The sequence below is a fragment of the Anser anser genome (assembly GCF_964211835.1).
Source record: "Anser anser genome assembly, chromosome: 5".
In the NCBI taxonomy this organism is placed as follows: Eukaryota; Metazoa; Chordata; class Aves; order Anseriformes; family Anatidae; genus Anser; species Anser anser.
This window is the reverse complement of record NC_139725.1, coordinates 3,119,138-3,142,042: the sequence shown is the minus strand read 5'-3', so window position 1 is coordinate 3,142,042 and position 22,905 is coordinate 3,119,138. Positions and strand designations below refer to the sequence as shown.

The following is a 22,905-nucleotide window of genomic DNA, read 5'->3' as shown; positions in this document are numbered from 1 at the left end:
AAATTCTCCATTTTGAGAAACATTTTTACCCTTACTCTAACAAACATATAATGTATTTAAGTAATTCAACATATTAGTTTAAGCACAGAAAAAATCTTAATAATTTCATCAGACCAGAAGAGTAAAAGTAACTGGAATTCATTTCACAGAATGAGTTTCTTGTAGAAATGACACTGATGATCCCTTGTAACTAAGAATAACTATTCCCAAAGAAGGCACTGTATCTCCCTACTCTTACAGCCTGGCCACATAACACCTTCCTTTACCTAGAGTAAAATTATTCAGATTGATTATTTGTATCTAGACGAAGCATCAGCTAATCTTCAGACAAATGCCAGACTAATACAAATTACAAAACTGGGGACTGTTAAGTGCATTCAATCCTAATGTAAAATGTGCATTTTTAGGTCATACATGTCAGGTACATTACAAATATGGATGTATCACAATGTATTTAGAAACATATTTCCTAACTGAGTGCTTAATTTTCCATTTATTTCGAACATGAAATTAGCTTTATTTCAATGGTAAGTAGAAGACAAACAGAAATTAGATACTAAGAGTATGTTATGGACTGAGGCTAATTGGTAATTTTGATTTTGTTGTTTCAGAATGTAATGAATTTGTAAGCAGTGTAATTATTTTTATTTCACTGACATTTTGTTATCATTTATTATTTCAAATAACACAGGTACTTAGACTTTGATCTAGTCTTACTAACCTCCTCGAGCAAAGCTATTGGATAGATTTACATCCAAATGTCCTGGCACTACCTGCTTAAACACAGTAGACATTCTTGAAGCCCTCCTTTCAGTGCCTAAAGTCAGCCAAAAAAAGAACAGAAGATTAAAAAAAAACTACACTTACTCAGACTAACACTTAACATAAATGATGAAAATACCTTTTTTTCACACTTAATGCAGCTAATTCTTGCCAATTTTGTACTTCTGCTGTATTTTTTTAAGACAGACGTATACATTGGCAACAAAATGTTGATGTTAGATACAGTTAAGCAATCAACGTATGTTACAATAAATGAAGTAAAGCATGCACACTTTGGAAATAGTGTTATTTTACAAGAAAAGCCACTGTTTACAAGAAAAGCCACTGACCCTATTAGGCCAATTTCCACCAAATGGACAAGGCAAGACAGACAATTTCAAGTCACATACTCTCTAAGACATTGAGAATACCTTCACATATCAGTTTCATCATGTAGTAATTGAGATAAAACATGGATTTGTTTCTTCACGGTTCCACGTTTACCTAACTTAAATAATGTCTTTTGAAAGAGTTTTCACTGCAAGTAAGCTCTACATGGAAATAGCATTAAAATCCTATTGTGAGTATGTAACACATGAAAATGCCTAAATGACTTCCACTACTTTTGTAGCTAAATACTGCATCTGTTCATGTGGAGTCTGGCCTTCCAATCTCACATTTTCTCACTGTATGAAACAGAGTAGCATTTCACAGTCTCTTCAGGTTGGCATTCTCTTATTCTATATATAGATTTCAATATGCCTACTTTGTTACAGAAGACCTTAAAGTGTATCTATGTTTTTGATTCTGTTATATAATTGTTGCATTTGATATTTAAAAAAAACACCAACAACATCGCATCTTGATATTCTGGAGGACTTTATATTATTAGCTCCAGAATTGTTAAAATTACTAATGCCTCTAGATTGGCCCATCATACCCAAGTGAATTTCATTAAAAACCATGAACCATAGGCTGAGAATCACTTACCATCAGATTAAGAACACTGAAAAACATTTTGAAAAAGTTTAAAAACATCCTGTATGTACAAAGACACACTCATTAAAACTAAGAGTGAATAAAACGATCTGGAAAGTGAAACAATAGAGGAAACAACAGAATTCAAATTGAACTAACACCAAATCCAAGAAAATTCACTTTTCAACTTAACCACAGAAAAGGACTATACCAAACAATTTTACCTGGAGATAGAGCAATTGTTGGTCTAACAGTAAGAGTATTACTGCCATTCATTTTGCAGTGGACGGATATCACATTAAGTAAGGCTTGTAGGTATTTTTCTTGTTCTATACTGCTTGAAGATTCTAAAGAAGCAGGAGCTAGAAAGAGTTGCAGGAAGAATGGACAATATTAACATATATTTATAAATACACAGAATAACAAAAGAAAAAACCTAACCATATAAAAAAGATCATTGACAATTTCATGGTTTGTCTGTCCTATGTTGAAAAAGTCATTTCTTCGATGACAAAGAATGCCCAGATGCTCATCACCTGGCTGTAAGCAGCACCAGCAATATTCTCTTGCATTCCACTCCACTCCACAAAGCTAAGCTTCTGAAAGAGTCTTTTATCCAGTGGTAACCATTCAAAACATTGACAATTCACAAGTGGTCAATGCAAACAGAATGGAGATGATGTAGTTTTCCCCTCACTCTCAGAAGTGAAAGTAAAATTTATAAGTTTGTGATATTTGTCAGCAAATGTCAGCCTCAAAATAATAACAATAAAAAAGCGTAGAGAACAGATAGAACAGTTTTTCAACAGAAGTAAGATAAAACCATACTCAGTCGGCTCTTCCTCAATACAGTAAGGGAAGGTATCTTACACGTAAGCAGAGGTTCCTTGAGATATGCTGCCCATTCACTGAAAGTATACATTTATTAAAAGACTGGTGTCTTTTATGCCATCTGTTTATGCAGTTAGAGGCATCACTGGACACAACCCTCAAATCTTTCAGGCACCCTACCCCAAGATTCTGATGTTTTTAGTGAAATAGAAAGAGAAAAGAGGATGGACAGTGTATGCACACCTGGATAACACATGTAAAGGAACCTCCAGCTATGAAAAGCAACATTCCTGTTCCCCAGCGACAGCCTACCCGCTCCTTCACCAGCAGGTAACTTCAGGAAGCATCTTCCCACCTACTTAGGTAAACTCTAAGGGTGGGGTGGAGGAGGGAAGGGTGGGGGGAGAAGCTGCACTGCTCTAAGAACCATAATCATTTTCTGGAAACCTCTGAATAATCCTTGACACACGTGGAGTTTCAGATGGCTCCTCTATGTATCTCAGAAATTGAATCACTCTCCAGATGTCACTGATGTTGCTTGAGTTACTTGGGAACACAGAGGAGGACCATTTCAGAGAGAGAGAAGTGGCTGCAAAAGACTGGATAAAAGCAAAGCTAGAGAAGACACAGACACAGTTTAAAAACAGGGTGGAAAAAATAGAAAAAGCACAATGAGAAAGCATGATGTTCTGAGAAATTACTGCAATGAAGTTGAACAGACATCCACTTAGGACTTCAAGAAGTTAAGAATCAAATAACAGAACACAAAATCAATGCAAAAACAAAAGCAAGTTTTAAATGTGCATTAGGAAACTAGGTGACCATTGGAGGAAACTACCTTAACAAGAAAAAACATCCATTTGTGTCCAGCTGCAAGGACTTAGAAGGAAGGGAAGGAGATGAATTAGGTCCTGGGCTATACTATGACTATGAAGACAAAAAACTGTCCAAACTCAAGGGGTCAGATTTTCTTCAAATGCCAACTGATTTTTTTTTTCTGAATTCTAGCTTACTAGACTTGCCACATCTAGACTTGCTATAGGACAAAAATATAACTTGATCATAAGAGCCAGAATTTGGAATCTGTGATGAAAGAGGGAGTCAAAGAACCTGAGCGAGCACATTTCGACAAGCCACAACTACTGTAACTTACAAATAGTTTTCTCTGTGATGCTCCAATCAGATGCTACACTGGAAACTAACAGTTACCTGATTAGTTGGAAGTGGCTTAAGAAGTTTCAAGATAGATTCAAGCAGTATCTAAATTAACAGTAAAATTAGGAAGTGATTAGAAAATGTACATGCAGGAAGCATCATGCTGCTGCAGTCTCGGAAAGTGGAAGAAGTTTGAAGAGAAACATTTTCTCTTCAACTTTTAAGCAGAATGTGCACATCCTGAAATTTACTTTAATGATTTCTAGGACTTCAAGCCCTTGAAGCAATGCCACAGAAAGTCATTTTACTTCTTAACAACTTAGTTAAATGAAATGAAATGTCTAAACGAAAGGATAACGTCCTTATCACTTACACTTGGAAAGCTTTATTTTGTGAAGATCACTGTGTGTCTTTTTGTAAAGTGACCCAAGAGATGAATAGCTTGATTTATATGAAATTCTGTTATTGAACTAAATGTATATGTGAGCTAAAGGTTCAGGGCAACAATGTATTTGCAAAAGATTACAGATGGAAAATTTGCCCTTCAACCTTAACATCAATCACCCCTCACACAGTGCTGAAGAAGTCAACTATTGTTCTTTCCAAAATCAGTTTTACCCTATATTTTATTCTTCTGAAAAAATTAACTAGTGACAAATCTTGTGTTGGTCCAGTCTTCATCATACAAAGGAAGAGATTTACTTAATGCAAAGACCCCAACAATAATCTTTCAGACCTATATTTTATAAAAGAAAGATAAAAGTTCAGCTAATATCAAATTGAAAGACCTAAGAAAATCTGTTGAATAATGTTTGTTCTAGTATTTTATATAGTACTTTATTAAAAATGACAACATACACTCATTACGAAAACAGTGCAATGGAAACAGATAATTGAAGTCAAACTGGGGAAGTTATCAGAAAATAGGTGCTTTATTCTCAGAAACATTGCATTTGGCAGATGCAAGCTTTTACTGAAGACTTCTAGTTCATATATATAACCTATTCAGATTAGTTCAATTAATGTTTTTTGAACCACCTTCATACCATTCAAGGTCTGCTTCATGACAGATAGTAATTAAACTGAACTACTTAACCGATAACAACTGAACTGATATTTAACAACTGAACCGATAAGCATTCATACCCTGAGATTTTTGATTCAATCATCTTATTAATTCTTCTAGAAAAGTAAGTATTTCTAAATAAAATTACATATACAGAAAACCTAATTGTATCAGCTCACCTGTAGGATGTGTGTTTTGGGATTTGAAGAGGCCAACAACACCTTTTCCATGAAAGCCCCCTGACCTAAGTAGAAGAGTACTGTTTTTCGTGTTTTTCCAACACACAACTGGTAGGCGATTGTGACGGTAACAGCGAGCAATTCTTTGCAGACTGCTGTCTTGAACTGACTGAGGTACTACCAGAAGTCCAGGATAACTGTATTGACAAAAAGGTGAAGAATTTGAACAACAATTAAATGTGCTCTCAAAATTTTAAACAACAACAAAAAGTCCTAAAGCTATAGGCAGAGTATATATCTTTATGAAAATACATGCTAACTGGTACTACTGTTTTTTATTCCACAACTCTCCTGTTTTAGTCCAATCCTTTAAAATACATTTATTTGTAAAGAAAACTGCATTTTTTAAACAACTTAAAATAGGAAAAAATCGTAAGACTGTCACTTTCAGTGTCCTTCCATCTAAGGTTATGTTATATTTGGTAATAATTCTCTTCCCAGTGGATCTCTTACCCATCACTATAATGAAGCCATAGTTTTGAGAATGACAGAAAACAGAATTGTGAGGCATGCACATGATACAGTAGTTTTGTTTTGACACTTGTATATAGAATATAAGAATGGAAATGAAAGAATGTTTAGATTGCCTAGAGTATCAGAACTAAAACAATAATTTTTGGTCATAACTGGTTTATGTCAAAATGTATTTTATAACCATATTCCTTGGAACAGTGTATTTGAAAATTAAATTTTGTGTACTTTTTAGAACACTACAATACATTGAGAGATTAGGAACTTTACTAATACAATAGATGTAAAAAAAGAGAACTCAACAAGATGGTATTTGTGTTTCTTTTAGAAAAAAAGGGATTCAAGCAAGGAGAAAGATTATTTTCTATTTCTTTAAAAAAATATTCAATTTAAGTGCCAATTTCATACGTTAAGAAGAAACTAACACAATGAGCTGGGAAATGTTAATGCTTACTGAACAATTTTGTTCCTATAGAATATACACTGCTCTTGTAAATTCAGTACTTTGACATTTAATGAACTACCCTCATACAAAAAGAATGTACATAAAATTTATGTTCTGGTTCTTAGAACACAATAGTCAAACTAATATGGCATTAGGTAAGTATTTCTATACAGCGATTTGTAATCTACTGAGACATCAATTATCTTTACCAAAGAAACTAATTATATTAAAAACTGGTAGATTTTTGAGAGGGAAAAGTTGTTTACATAATGCCCAGAGCACAGCCAAAATGTGCAGACTTAAATGCTTTTATTTGCATTGTATTTAATGGGGATTGCACAAAACCACAGTTATTAATCTGTTATTCTATGTATGCAAGAAAATAGAAAGGATCTACTATTTTCTTGTGCCCTTCTTCCATGAAGCGCTGGCAATTTCATTATCCATAATGAAAGCAATGACTGGCCAAAACTGGCTTTAGAGAATGCAGATGCTCTCCTGATACAACTTATGCAGATATACTTTCTATTATAAAGAATTTTTGTGGGTAGTGGTAGCAAATTACACTTTCACAACCAAGAAAGGGAGTTAGTAACATTCATGCATTAATGTACAGCATGTGACTTCCAGTACATGACAAAGTTTAAAGCAGTATAGATACCTTCATGAATTCAATTTTAAAACATATTTTTGATTTGAAGAAAGTAGTTAAATTACTTGTTTTTGATGCTTTTTTTTTTTTTTTTTTAAGGAACAGAGTATGTGCTACATAAACTACATAATACTACATAAATAATTTCCAGTACCAACACAAACCATCAAGGCAGACTGAGTTCTACCATCTAGCGTCATCACTAAATTAGCTGGAAAATAGCCTCTTAATTTCAGTGTAGCAAATCTTCAGTGTAGAAAGCCAAGAGAAAAACTACATCAGAAGGCAATTCACAGTATCTAGGTTAGTCTCCTCTGAAAGCACCAAGGACACTCTCTTTCCATAGGCAATGAAAAGAATCTAGAAATAAAGACTTGTCTGACAGCTTCTGGGGAGGCTCTGAAAGCTCACTTCTGGCTACTATCACTGGCAGTCTTTCCAAATCTGATGACTACATACACAACCACCATGTGACAGAAGAGGAATCTCTAAGAGCGGAATACAAATAGCTTCAAGGCCACTGGTTGAACGCAGTTAGTACAGACAAAAAAGAAGACAAAGTAAGTTGTTTAAATGAATATGAAATGTGGAATACATGTTATATCATTTTTATTTTCAAATACTTGTCCGAGTTGGTAAACTCACCTCCTGCAAAGTGAATACATCCTGTTCAATGCAGTTATTCTTAAGTATTCTGGTTTTGATCGAGAAGTGTTACTACTGATGGTCCCTAGTCCCAAACGTTGATAGTCTCTGAAACAGGCTCTTTCTACTAATTGCTCCATTGTTGACTTCTCTGAAGCTTTTAGGGTACCACTTGTGTGCAGCTCACTGTCATCTGAAACTAACATCAAAAATCTTTGAGTTTGCTATTGCAAAAGCCAGCAATTACACAAAAAAACGTTACTTTCTGAAATAATTATTAGTTTGTCTTATTGTCAGTGATCAATTACAGACACTAACAAGTAGAAGCTATAGTTTGCAGAAATTATAAGCAACAAAATAATACTCCAGTCAGGAAACTTAAGTATATCCCAAAGTTACCTACTGTTGTAGTGGTTGGCATGGCTGACACCTCTCTTTTGCTAAAATTCCAGAAAAACTTCTCTCATACATTTATTTCAACTGAACTGAAGGCAGGCATTCTTTCTATTAACAGTGTATTTATGCCAGCATGTTAAACTCACAACTGCTATACAAAGATGTACATCAGAAAGAATAATCAAAAATGAGCACATAAATTCATTAAACATGCAAGATAAAATGGATCTCGTAAATTCTTTAAAACCGTCTTCAAAAGATGTAAAAATCTTTCTAAAGCTTGGTTCAAATTAAAAATGTTTCTGTGTCATAATTTCACAGCAGATAAGTGTTGGCTTCTTAATGCTTCAGTTTCAATGTTAAACAGCAGCTTTCTTCAGCTATACAAATCAGTTGCACTTTCCAAACCAAAAGAAACTTTAACCGTGAAAGATAAAAACCATGTCACAAGTTCAAACTACACAGAAATTCAAGTCAAGCAGGGTCTTTGTACAAAACCTGCCACCTGCCTGTTTTCAACACTTCAACTATTTCCAAGTATGTCTGAAAGCAGACTTACTGTTCACTGTATGTATCCGTTACTTGCTACCACTTTATCTCAAGCATTAAAGCATGTGCATATGAGGGGAAATATTTCTTCATGAATTAGGCAAAACAAAGTATATAAAGATTTAAATTTAAAACAGTACTTTATAAAATTGGAAATTAAAATTACTTTTAAAACCTAAAATTATGATACGATTAGAAGTTTACTGGCAGCAGACAACATTCAGAATTTACAGCAGTAGAACCTAGATACGTCTTTTTATTTATCTTAGCATAAAAGCTACATAAATAATTTTTTTGCTCCAATGATGCATCATACAAAAATAACTATTTTCTATTTGACTTAAATAAGGAAGAGTTTAGTGCTACAGATATCTCCCCTTTTTCCTATATTTTCATATTTGTCCTAGTAAGGAAGAAGTCACAAAACATTTACAATTATAAAGTGCACTAAGAGAAACAAAGTAAAGGAGTTTTAGAAATCATTTTATTTTGGGGAACACAGAAGCTTGGTATTTAACAATTTTAAATGCTATAACTGACTTAGATAACATGAGGGTGCATTTCTTGATTTTTTTTCCTAAATGCATTTTTCTCTCATGAAAGCAGGTATATTGGTGATCAGAATTTGCAAAATATCTTCCTGAATGTGTAAAAAAGCTAAAGATTATAGGAGCTCATACCAGTGTCTTTAACCTGAAGAGGGAGAGGAAGATATATTTTACTATCTCAAATTCAAAATGCATTTTTTTTCATTTGATTTAGAAAATAAGAGGAATAAATCCTCTGTTTTACTGTTCTTGAGATATGACTGCTTGTAAAAGCACTTTTTGCAGAAGGTCTCCCATTTCATTGAACACACCACTATGATCACCTATAGTATGATGAGATTCTAAACTCTCCAAAAAATAAAAATTAGGAGGAAATGTGGGGAAGAAAAGTTCCAGGTATTCATTAGCAACAGCTTGTAACTAGAGTACTGTGCCCAATTCTGAAAATCAAGCAAAGTTATGTGTGGACCAGTTCAAGAGGACCGAGAGAAGAGCAATGAAGATAATCAGAACTCTGTCAAGACTAATGCATAGGACTGAAAAGAACTACAGATATTTAATATCCAGAAAAGAACAGAGAAAGGAAGTATTACAATAGTCCATAAATACATTAAACAGTGCAATCCAAATGAAGGGAGTCATCTCTTCTACATGTACATAGTAACAGAATAAGAAATGAAGGATTTAAATTGTGGCAAGTAAATGTTTAGCCCTGAGCATCACAAAGTTGCTTGTTATTCTCCAGCATTAAGGATGGTTAAAGTATTAGTACAAATTGTCTAGAGTTGTGAAAAATTAATCTTTGAAAGCTAAGAAAAAGTTAGATAAACACATATGAGGAACATAATAGGTATGTTGATTCTGCTTTGCGGCAGAGATGGAGTAGATGATTGAAGCTCCTTCCAACACTATCTTTAATGGTTCTTTCTGTAAGACAATGCATCACCTGCTGCAGATAGTGCCCATTTGCTCCCATTTGCTTCATTCTTGTTATAGCTACATAGTTTCCTATACTTCAGTTTCTGAGACTTGCAAACAAACAGTAATTCACAGCAAGCAATATGAAACAAATTTCAGTGATTAAACGGCAAATTTTCTACAGCTATTTGTACTCTGTCTGAAGCAAGGAGTACTACAGTCGTCAGCTGAGGTGTCAGTGCTGTTGTCAGCTGAGGTGTCAGTGCAGTGTGAACAGAAAAGCAAGCTGTCAGACTTTAATCACCTCACACATACCCAGTCACAACATCTGGAAAGCAGCAGGTAGGAAGTCTCACAATTTATATTTTTCTAAGTTTGTCAGGGGAGGAAAAAAGTGACTGTCATTAATCTTTATGTAACACCTGTACTCAAGAATGTAGTTGTTTTGTACATATGCAATGCAACAACTCTTATGATTTCTTCATTGCAAAGAGAAGTGCGAATACACAGGCTTAATTATGTTTGGTGTCTCTGAGTGAAGGATACAAAATCACACCCAGAACAGGCACTGACTGCACAATTCCTTTTGACCTGAAGATTCTGCAACATTAGAACACATACTAACTCAGCACTTAAGGAAGAAGCTGCAAATTCAGTTAATGTAAATTTTCAGCAGTATACGGACATTTCATATTTCATAACCTTTTCTTTGTGCAGTTTTTTTCCCACCATATTTATCTGGAATGGAAGAAGAGATTTTTTTTTTCTTTCCTGGAATGGCTTTTTTTCTCTTTTTGAGAGAACAGATCAAGTGCGTTCTCATACTCTGACTTCAGAAAACTTTTATTTATCTGCATGTAAGTCACTTAAGTCACCTTGCTCACTGACTAAATATTCAAAAGGCAAATTTGGCTTGTTTGATGTTTTGAAGAAATTATTAGTGTTTCATAAACACTTCATTATCAGAAATGCCTTTTTTTTTTTTTAATAAAAAAAAAGAAAGAATGGTATGACAAAACAATACCTGTTTATGTACAGGAGAATCTGGTTCCCTCTAGTGGATTATTATAAATTAGCACTGGTCCAGATAAGGATATACTGACAGCAGCACATGGTAGGAAAAGAAGTGTTTGGAAGAAAGTCAAACTCCACACCATCACATGAACTATACAAAGAGTCCAAATCACCTTCTACCTTCTGTCTCCAAACCCTTTCAACAGAAGTTTGGAAAAACGGTATTGTCAGTAATAATGACTGCTGCCTTCAGAAATCATTTGTCACTTTCACAAATACAAAATTTGCCTATAGTATTGGCTGTTTCTTGAATCTCACCAAATACTGCTTTCTCACTATAGAATAATTGCTGATGTCAGGCTTCTAAAGATACTATATGAAGATACCTTGATAATTAATATAAATAATACATTTATTATACTTTACTACTTTTGCCCTGTATGTCTGGTCATCACAAACAAAAACACTTTAAAAACGTACGTGTTTGCTACCTTTCTTTCTCCTGTCTAGGAAGACTTCACAATTTCTTCTTCTAGGTAAGACTTATCAACAAAAATGGATAATACTTTATTATTACCAGAGACATCATCATCTTCATTCCAGCCTGGACGATTCCCTCTTTCTTCCACTATTGTGCTCGTCTTCTTCTTTAATAAATACTGGCGACCAATTGTCATCTTCCCAGCACGTTTTGCTCCTTTCACAATACTTTTTGAGAAGGTACTATAAATTCATAACAATAAAAATATTACAAAAGATGGATATAATTCTCCACAATAGCACATACAGATTTTTAGGATGAACGGGCTTACCCATATAAAAAACATTTTGTATTTTCTCATTTAATAACAAAACCATGACCACCAGAAATATGACTTCCTATATTAATTTTTAAATGCTAATTTTATTACTTGGAGAGTAATTTTACCTATTATATATATAACATAATGAATAAGCAGCCATAATCTTTCTTTAGGTATTTGTACTTTGCTAGCAATGTAACAAATCTATGAAGATAGCAGAATGAAGGCAGGAAAGACAGATATTACCTTAAAGTTTTGAGATTCCATGACTACCTTGGAATTCTGCTTCCCCATGTCAACAATGCAATAATCAAGAAAGAATCACTGAAACTACCACTCTGAAATGGCATAAGAATCCATCTAGTCTAGTAAAAACTAATGTGCAACATAAGATTCAAAAGGGGACCCAAAGCCGAAACTCTAGATTAAAGTAACAAGGACAACTGAACAGACTATACTAAAGAGTAAAATGAATTCTAGCCTACATTAGGTTACTAACCTAAAATGTAATACACAAGAAATCTGTTTCTATGTTGGCATAGTTCGCACAGCTGAAAATGTTATTTATATTGTGCGTGTTTCAAAATGTAATGAGATACTTGTTCAAATTTACTGTAGCAAGAATAAACAGTATGTTCTTATATACACATTTATTTCGTATCAATCTACCTTGTTTTCAGTAAAGATAAAAAGACAGAGAATAGCAATCAGTTATTTTGGTTTTCTTGAGAACTGATTAAATGATCTGGAGATCTGAAAATCTGTCTGTTTGAACTATTTGACTAGTAGTAAACAAGTCTGACTGTTTGAACTATTTGACTAGTAGTAAACAAAAAGAGAGTGACAGAAGAAGAAGAATGACTATACCGGAATGAAGTGTTCTTTTCTTTTTGCTTTGGTAAAATTATCTGTGGTGCTGTTTGCCCAGCTGCAAATGCAAAAGTGCTGAAGATAGACTGAGGATAGCGGAACTTCATTAGCTGTTTCTTAAATATTTCCACCACTTCAGGACTTACTTCTTCATCAAATGCTACTTTAATTAACTGCATATAAAGACAGGACATGTTAGAAAATATAAAAAAACTATGATAAAATAAATTAAAAGATCCTAATATATATTATATATATAATATAATATATATTAACAAAACCCACATACTTAGGCAGTACTATGCCCATCAGAAAATACAAATATATATACGTATATCCTATTGATTTTGAGGGATATCATACAGCTCATTCTTTTTTGTTGTTGTTGTTTACTTTTTGCATTTTTGTTGTAACTAATACTAAGGTATTTTCACTGTGAAGCATCTGGAATTCTCATAATACCAAACACAGAAATATTTTAAGTGGTTGTGCTGGTGCTATGATGTCTACAACAGTTAAAGTGCTAGTCACATGGGATAGCTCAGGTTGGAAATATTCTGTCAGCTCTACTATATATCAGAAAGTAAAGTTGGTAATGTACTCTCATCAAATCAACAAATTCAGCATTCATATGTCACAAGCATTAAACTTACATTATTTAGTGATCCTAATTTTTGCCTCACCTTCCAAAGTCTAGAAAACTGCTAATAATAAAGCGTAATAGTGAAATCTGATCCTTGGAAAGGAACTAACCTCATGCTATTCAACACTGATCCATTCAGCCCGTTAGAAATGTTTTTTAAAAACTTCTCATTTATTTATTATTTAATTGTTATTATTTTTCTTTAAATTACACTCCATCATCCTCAGATAAAAGTATGATAGTCAAATCTTCAGGGAAAAAGAATTAAAAAAACTAAGGCAGAGATAAAATAGGGAATCCATAAAAGGGCTCAAAAGAACTTTAAGAATGTGCAAAAAGCAAACAAAGAAATATCCTAGAGCTTTATCTTTGATTGCATACCTACATACGTTTTGAAGTTTGCTTGTCATCTTGAAGGTGGATTTCATTTTTTTAATTTCACTTGTTTTGTAATTACTTTCCAAAAGATTAATAACTCTGTTGTTCTATGATCTCCTTGAAGGAATTTTTAGAAGCTATACTGATACAAAGTTTTAAAGATATTAAATAGCATAACTACAGCCAAAAGACTCTGAACATCCTAATTAATAAACAAAGATGGGGGTTGGGTTGCTGCTATCTTATACTGTATCAAACACTAGCTGTTACAAAGGGAACAGAAAGAAAACCGTTTTCATTTTCATAACCTAATACAGCACTATGCTAAACAAAAGCAGATATGATGTTTGACCAGAATCCAGCACTAAAAACACTGAGCTAGGTCTGCATTTAGCACATCACTGAAGTATGTTAATTATCCTGGTAAAAGTATTTCTGGAAAAAAAAGTTTTCATGAAGTCCTCTCAAAAAGTCCATAGGAACAACTTTTTTTTTTTGGTTGTTTTACTTATTTGTATTCCTAATCTTATCCTTTTGACTGGGATATTTAAGGATGATCAGTTAAATAATGTCCACTTTGTAAGCAACTACTAAAATGTTGATAATCTATTTTATTTTCAGATGTTAAAGAGTTATTGTTCTCAATGAAATTTTATTTCTGCAGTCAGCCACCCCAGCAGAGTATTTCTTGTCTTAAGCACTGAAGTCTACTTTCAGTCTGTGATATAAATTCATTGTCTTCAACTTCCCATCTCCTAGGATTTAACCACAGATTAGATTACCACCAATAAGGAACATTTGGAGGCTTCAGAGAAGTCATGATTCCCAATTCTTTGAAGTCCATCTTTGTCAATTGGCACTAAGTGCCTCTGCTGAACACACTGAAATAGCACTTGACCGGATCCAAAATAGAAAGGTGAGAAAAGCAGAGAAAGAAACATGAAAACAGTAATGCTGTGAGTATCAACTGGGCCAAAAAAAAGTGAGAGTTTCTATGAGAGGAGTCCACATTCTGTATTGACTTGACAGGCCAGGAAACTGAGCTCTTCCCAAGTATCAGGACAAACTGCTGCTCAAAAGTATTCTGAGCTTTCTGTGTCATGTAAGTTTTACAAAATTTCCTTTTACCTGAAAGGTAGCTGAAGTGATCTGCAGTCCTTCTTGCATACTCTGCTGCAACTGGTTTTGTATAGTGATCTTCTTCTCCTTCGTAACAGATGCAATAGGAAAGCTCCGGATCACTGCCTGCTCCCCCACTGAGGACCACAGAATGTCGTTTATAGATACTTGTTAGATTACAGAATCAGTTCTGTTTTGGTCACACTGTACTTTGAACAGATAGGAATGACCAAGTACAAAGCAATAGGAAAAATAACAGTACAGAATTAATTTCAGGCAAAAGACCTGAAAAGTTGAAAATTCAAATATTATCCATAATCTGTTTTTTTTTTTTCTGCTTAATTTAGCATAGTTGGAAAAATATTCTCCTTCTGAGTCTTCCTACATATTGGAAATGCACCCCTACAATCTAGGTTGGAAGGGGGTGAAGAAACAGCTTCAAACTTACTCCATTTTTGTATTGCATTATGCACCTTATAAACAATGAACGTTGTATCCTAATTTCTTTACATATGACTGTGAACTTTCCAAAATAAACTTGTACTTCTGAAAGACAATTTAATTTAATGGCAAGTGTCAAAATATAAAAATCTATCATTCAGAAGAGCAATTTCCATTACATATTAAAAGCAATAGTTAATTTATTAACAATCATTGAAAGGAGAATACTAACTTTAGAATGTTTTTCATTTTACACAATTCCAGCATCTGAAAAAAATGATTTATTGGAAAGCTAGGAGTAGTGGAAACCACAGATATATATGAACATCAATATAGGAAAATATGTAAGAGCACAGTATATATGTTGCCTCATTTGAAGAAATCCAGTTAAGTTAAATACAAAATCAAGATCAATCATTGTCAAAGCTAGTGATGAAAACCTATAATAAAAGATTATTCCAATGTCATCAACATGAAAAATTATACTTAGAGGTATATGCATTTTGATGCTGATGCTTGAATAGATAGGCCAACTCAAAGTCTTGCCTATCTGAAGTACTACAGTTATCATTGTTTATTTTTCTTACCCAGCTGATCATGAGGAGTGCCTTTGAATATAATTCTGTAGGTGGTAAGGAACAAAGCTCCTTCAGCAGGGAGGATGTGAGGACCTCCAAGCAGTCCTCCTGTAGCTTCCTCTCTGCCATCAGGATCCAGTAGCACACGGAGTCCTTCACAAACAAATTCTTCTCCTGGCAGTAAAGCTGGTCGTAGAATTTTGGGCTGATGCAAATAAATTAGCGTAAGTGTAATAGGGATACCAGTGTTATAGCTCAGCCTAGTTATATTTGGCATAAAAAAAGATTCAAAACAAAATTGTTATGAGACTGATTCCACAGAAGGGAGATGGTGTTTGGACTCAACTAAGAGAAATGGGTCTCAAAAAACAGAGGGTATGCAACAGCTTGTTTATGATCAGAAGTCTGGCTCTTCTAGTTTTGTAAGTTCATGTTTCAGGAGACCAAAGCCAAGTGCTATTTATCACTGGTGGAAAATTTCTAACAATGTTTTGATGTTTCCTCCTAACATTATGAGGGGGAAAAAAATGACTGAATTGCATGATTCTAATACTTGTAAGGAATACAAACATGTTTCATAATACTTGCCTTCTGTATTGGTGGAAGCCTTCTACTCTCACGATGGACAGCCTCCAGGGTCTCTATGTGCATTGCTACAATGCCTGGAAATCAGTAATACCATAAATGAAGTCTGGCATAATATGAGAGAGAAAGTTGCTATCTAATTAGAACTCTGATATTCTAAAATTCTCAAATTTAATCATCAAGGGAATAGTTAGTTGAAATTCAACAGCAATTACAGTCTTTAAAGGTAATCTGATCTTCTATCCCCACTGAAATTAACTGAAAGGAAAATGTGCATTTCTTTCATTAGAAAAGAAGAAAAATGAAAGACTACAAATGCATATTTTTTGTCACAATTCTTACCTGGTATCATGCAGTGAAGACCCTTGATGTGATCCTGTGTAACTCCGCTCTCTGTGCAAACCTTGTCAATAAATCTGGTGATGAAGCGTACAACTGCATTTGCCACATCATTGTTTTCAGAGTCCTCAAACCCACTTTCAGTGTCATAACTCTCTGCAACACTGCCTGCAATACTTTGGAGATAAATAGAAGATATTTCAAGTGTGGAAAAAATAAGCTGGTGAAACACGCGTGATACTTGCCTAGACACATAAAAGCTGTATCTTTTTCTAGTAAAAATACATAAACCACTTGCTGAAAACATATGCTCCTACCACAATTACACTGTATTCCCAGTATCATTAACGGTTTCAGAATTGCACGACGACATAGAACATTTTCTCCATGAATTCAGCAGTGAAGACCAGCCCGCAAGAGAAAAAAACAGATCAGTTGCTTGGAAATAATCTCCACGTCTTCTCAAAAAGTTAACTACATTATTTACAACCCATGTTAAATACAGAAGAATTAATTAAATGAATATTATAATTGCAGAGTAAAGTATTTAAAAACAGAAAAAGACTATAAAAAAGTATTTTGTGCTTCAGGTATAAAATACAATCAAGTCAGTGGGAGATGTATTTCAAACATCTGAAAAGGTTTCCTGTAACAACATTAAAAGCCAGATTCATACATTGTAATATATGCTGCAACTCATCTACTGAACATATCTCAATGACTGAGTTTAGAGGTGCTTAGTAGACAGTGGAGTTCAATACACATAAACTACTTGCTTCATGTCAGTGTCCTCATATAGTGTTCTACAATTTTATCATATGAGAATTTTGACTGGTCATAGCTAATAATGAAGACAATAAATAGAGAGGGAGGAAGGCTTGCTATGAAATCTCCTGGATTTGTGTGCTAGGGAAAGGAACTGTCTTTATGCTGCTCCTGCCCCCTTAGTAATCTAACATTTGTCCAAGTGGTATAGCCTTCTTGCTTTTTCTGACCTCAGTAACTTTCTTCCTTGAAGCTAGCAGCACAGAAATTGTAATTTTAAGGATATTTATATATATATGTATGTATATATATATATACACTTTCTTGGAACAAACAAACAAACGCCCTTCATGAACATAAACTCAAATTATAGGAAAACTAACAGAGTAAACAGTAATTTTTGGGCTGCTGTTTTCTTTCTCATTATACTCTAGTGTTTGTCTTCAATGTTTGCATTACCACATTAAAAATTCTTACTGAAGCAATACAATTATCATGCTTCTTTAAGTGGCAGTAAATTTGTCGATGTGATACTTCATCATTTAAGAGGAACCATGTTAGATTCCCACTCTCCTTAATTAATGATCTTGAAAATAAGAGAAGATACTGAAAAAAACTGATGTTTAGATGAAGTTCTAAAAACTAGCAAGTTTTTGAAAGCAGTGTCCCAACATGACTGATTACCACTGAACTTGTGTACCCACCTGTTTGTGACAATACTATTACTTCCACTCTCCCAGTCACCAGTAGCTGATGCTCTCAATAACTTGTTCTTACTTGTATCCAGCGGTACTAGCAGGTAGACCATGAGGTTAGCAAAATGAATTGCCTGACTGAAAACTGTACTTTCCTCATTCTGGACTAATTCCTGCTGAGTTTGTTTATTAAGAGTTGGCCATAATCGCAACTGTTCAGCAGCCAGGTCCATTGCTGTCTTATCGTGGTCCAGACCTACAGAACTTTTGTCCTAAAAGACATATAAATACAAATAAACTATAACTCTAAAAAACAACTTTTAGTAAAAAAAAGTTTATTAAAATGTTTATTAAAATTATTTGATTGTTTGAATTATATATTTATTTAAAAATAAAAAGCAGATAGCTATGGTTAGTAGGGTTTAAGGAGAGTATGATTACAGCAACTCAGGATTGAAGTAGTTTACTGAAATACACAAGTAGCATTTCCTACTGTAGACAGGTCTAATTTAACATCATTTCTTTCTAGATCTTTTTTTATGCTGCATAATCTTTTATGTTACTTCAGAGTGGTTTACTGATTTTAATATAGCTGCTTTCCTTAGCCTATCCGCTTAGCTCACATAAGATCAAGCATAAATCAGATTGAGAAACAACATGCAGCTGACTGCTTGATGCAGATGATATCTTCTAAATTCCGAGGATGTCCAGGTGAGGCGAGCTTTTATATAAATAGTTTCCAGACCAGCTGAAAACATTCAAGTCTTTGCATGTTGGAGTCCAATTCTAGCATTTGCTTGGATCAAATTAGGTAGATGACATGCAGCCAAATTATATTACAGCCTGAGGAAATTAGAATAAAGGAATCTGGAAGCTGATATGACTGACCTAACACCTGATGTTAAATTATTAGAGGTATAAGTATCCTGTAAACGTTTTTCTTCATACTACGTAAAGCTCAGCTAATTTAGCATACAAACACATGTGACACTTTAAGTAGATGCTTTCTTCTAAGTTTTACTATTCTTTGAATTTGTCCTTATACAGCGTCAGATGTAAAGGGGCTCCCAGTACACAACCACAGAGTCCTTTTCTCTTTACTCCTGGTATGTCTGACATGCCTTTTCAAGTCTTCATTCTAACTACGTTTCTGGTAATCTCTCTCTTTATTTTACTTCTTCTCTTTACAGTGCTGTATGTCTTTGGGAAGCACACATTTTTCAGTCGCCTATTTGATAGCTCTATTTTCATAAAAGAAGAGAGATTACAAATAGCTTTTTACTATGTGTATGTGCTCCTTAAAAATTCTAATTTTAGTATGCTGCAAGGCTTCCCATTATACTTACATTTTTGCATTAGAGGCATACTTTCGTCTTATTGAGAAGGTTTGTGTTCTGGAAGATCTGTCCAATCTTAATAAAGCAAGCAATACCATTCAACAGAAACCAGCCTAGGGCTTGATAACAATCTATTACAGGGACACTGGAACTGCTGCTATCTTAAGCTGTTGATGTAACAGAACTCTTGCTAGTTGTCACATTATTATAAGTTACTATTTTCAGGAAAAAATACACCTTAAAGGGTGGAAAAATGACACAAAGAGTTGTTTTACATAAAAATCATAACGGCAACATCAAATTATAATGCTTTGCAGATAAGTCCAAATTTTTGTTATTTTTACTGTTCATGAATACTGCCAAAGATCAGTAACTGAGTATCAGTGTGATTATTTTTTTCCACCACTGTTAAGTAAGTGCCCTAAAAAAGCTTTAAGTGAATGAACTGTGAAAATGCTCTTTCTGTACTTCTCTAAGCTGACCTCCTAAAGAATATTTTTCTTCAGAAAATTAAGTGCAAACAACATTTTTACATTAAAGATGATATTCTAAAGCACGGTATTTATTTTCAGAAAAGTATAGGTAAATGTTAAGACATTTTCTTCAATTGCAAAATTCTTCCTGACTGAGATTTTTCAGGTATTTTTTCATAGGTTTAACTTGGACACTAACTAGTAGCACATCTTCATATGAACATAGATATGTATCAGTATCTTTAACAGAGGAAAAATGAGAGAAAAACACAGAAAATTTGAAAAACCATAACTTACAAGATAATTAAAATGTGAGTAAAAAATACTACCCTGATATTTAATACATTCTCCTACCTTTTGTCTCAATTGTACTGCATGGTTGTCTTCTTTGGCTGTAAGGTAGAGGGAACGAACTTGATTTTGCACATTGCCATAGAAGGTTGTTTCCCAAAACTGCTGGTTAGTCCAGATAGGATGGTCTTGTACACAGGTATAAGCAAACTGACTAACTCCAGGTGCTAATTTCTGAAAGCAAAAAAAGTACAAAATAGGCAAAATTCTCCTATTATTTCATTTTTGTTCACAGGCTGTGACTTGAATATTGAAAATTTTATCAAAGCAGTTGTACACGACTAAATATGCAATATATGCCATCTTTTGTAATGTAATGTAGGAAAGACAAATTATCTCTGGTTTTGTGCCCTTAAAAAATTAATGTTGTATACAAGTCTAATGCCAGTGCAAGGCATGGCTTTCTTGATTCACTATAGAAAAATGAGACTCCAGAGCGAGAATTCTGTGATGACAGTATAGAACACTGCTCTAATACAAAATATTTTCCTTGCCAACAAAACGTAATATTTTTAATATCCTACATCACAGAATTACGTATTCAAACAGAAGAAAATTCTCATTTCATTTAGAAGTCAGAACTACGGTAATGAAATTTAAAATAACTGTACACGGCAACTGAGTCCTTCCAATAGGCTGCATTTGTTGCAGCAGCACAAGATGAGATAAATTGTTCTCTTCACTGCCATCTACTGCATTGTATTACCCACATCCAGCTCCTGAAAGAGTACTCACTGAATGCATATGTTCCTGGAGTCACAAGGGTCTGGATCCCTATGCTAAGGTCTCAAACAAACAGTATCAACACTCATTACCAAAGCACTGTTTTTTCAAGTAGGTCTATTTATTTAAGTGGCACTAGTCCTTCAGCAAGTTGCTTAATATTCTTGATAACCACATAGAGTGAAAATAAATTTATTTCAATAACTCCAAATATGAAGCATCAAATCTTCTACCAGATGTTCTCACTTTCTGAAAAAGTCCACAGAAACAATCGTGTTTTATACTGCGTATAGCAAAGAAGCACACAATCTAAATATCTACTTATTTCTACAGTAAAACCGAATGCGTTACCAGATGCCTCATCTAATATTTTTCACTGTCAGACTACTACCTATACCTGAAATACACACTATATCTAGAAGCAGAATTTTACCTTAATGATTATGTTCTAAAACATTTTACTCTAGATCAAAAATACTACTTGATTGCATATTTACAATTCTACAATCATACACAACAGCCAGTACATATAATAATTCCTTAGTAAGAACTCAAATGGAACACTAGAAAATTGTTACTGAAAATTTTAAAGTCTGGTTTACAGATTTCTGGTTTTGCAATTCTTTGAACTGTGTTTTCCACACTATGCTCTTCCAAGTACAACATGAACTGAAAGTCCTGATCATGTGCCACTTATTCATTCCCTATTGAAGACAAGTTCCTTTGAAATGGTATGATTGAGGAAATAATTTGTAACACACTACTAAAATTTAGCCAATTGAAATACCTTCTTGCAATTAACCATCAAAAAGTGATAAATATAAATTTTATTTAATCATGCACAAATTTCATCAAAATTTCTTAGTAACCTGTTAAATCCAAATATATGGAAGATGCAAATTACATTAAAGGAGACTTTGTTTATTCATTATGGATCGAAACATAAGACAACTGGTTAGTTTAGGCTCCCAGGTTTCATTTGTGATGAAGTTTATGGTAGCTCACATGAATTGATAACTGATCATCTGATTACTGCACAGTAAGAGCTCCCATCTCTGATGGTTAACTGATGTTAAATCACAGACCAGAACAGCTCACATAATCTCTTCCCGATCACAGAATGGTTGAGGTGGGAAGGGACCTCTGGAGGTCATGCGTCCAACCTCCCCTGCCTCAAGCTGGGCCACACAGAGCAGGTTGCCCAGCTCCCTGTCCAGATGGCTTTTGAAGAAAAAAGAAAAGAAAGAAATAAAAGAAAGTTTAAACTCATAATCCTAGGTCTATAATAACAGTGTTCCAGAAATAAAAATGAAGCAAATGATTTTCACATGGGGATGAATGTGATAGAAAAGCTGAGGGGCTTTTAGATGCCCTTCCCGTGCTCATAATTTACAATTACTAATAGCCATGTACAAATCACAATTTTTAAAGGATAGATTTATGTTCAAATATATTGACATAAATCTGTACTGACCAGTTAACTCCTAGGCAACATAAAAATAGCCCATTTACAAAAGGATGAAGGAAAATGCATCAAAATGCTAAGCTATCATAAATATTATCCTTCCTATCACCTACAGGTGCTAAAACAAATTGCAAAATCCGATAGTGGCTAGAGCACTGAATCAAAGTCAGGACTTGCAGTTCCAAGCTCAGCTCTGCCTTTTTTGGGGGGCAAAACCACTTAGGATTCTCACCTTGTTTCAGTTAATTTGTGAAAAATCAACATGAATAGAAACCTCAAGAAACTCATGGTTGCTCCTATGCAGTCAAAATCCTTGGAGTAGAAGTTGTCTCAGTACAAATACAAGCATTCCATGAAGCTTCAAGTGTCTATATTCTCCGTCCTGAGAGTGCTTAGCCTAGAATGGAAACTAATCTAATACATTGAATGGGCCCCAATGTTTACTGTTGCAGGCAAAAGGAATTTGCACAGGATTTCTCTGATTTAAGTAAAACAGTAGTTCAGTGTTTTTCCTCAAGCAATACTACATATATAACATGAATCTTCACCTATCTTTCCATAAGACAGCTAAAGTATAATGATATTTATGCTCTTTTTCTCTGTCCTGATAATTAATTTCTGCCAGACAGGATGAATGTAGGAGTCAGCAAAAGAATTTCCTACTTATAAGG

The 22,905-nt window shown here is 34.1% G+C and overlaps 1 protein-coding gene across 8 annotated transcripts in view; it reads right to left on the bottom strand.

Moving 5' to 3' along the window:
* The window catches only part of SBF2 (SET binding factor 2), a 260,200-nt gene that overhangs the window by 38,342 nt on the left and 198,953 nt on the right, over nt 1-22,905 (bottom strand). For 6 of the 8 annotated variants that reach the window (XM_083839897.1, XM_083839898.1, XM_083839894.1 and 3 more), the window contains 12 exons: nt 20,050-20,220; nt 17,895-18,157; nt 16,429-16,601; nt 16,090-16,163; nt 15,511-15,706; nt 14,492-14,619; nt 12,340-12,515; nt 11,247-11,392; nt 7,245-7,443; nt 4,972-5,168; nt 1,965-2,102; nt 722-817 (listed from right to left, as the gene is read on the bottom strand). In XM_083839897.1, coding sequence (XP_083696023.1) covers nt 722-817; nt 1,965-2,102; nt 4,972-5,168; nt 7,245-7,443; nt 11,247-11,392; nt 12,340-12,515; nt 14,492-14,619; nt 15,511-15,706; nt 16,090-16,163; nt 16,429-16,601; nt 17,895-18,157; nt 20,050-20,220 — 1,957 coding nt within the window. The remainder of the gene's footprint in view (nt 1-721; nt 818-1,964; nt 2,103-4,971; nt 5,169-7,244; nt 7,444-11,246; nt 11,393-12,339; nt 12,516-14,491; nt 14,620-15,510; nt 15,707-16,089; nt 16,164-16,428; nt 16,602-17,894; nt 18,158-20,049; nt 20,221-22,905) is intronic. The other 2 variants (XM_083839899.1, XM_083839901.1) reach the window with 1 other exon arrangement.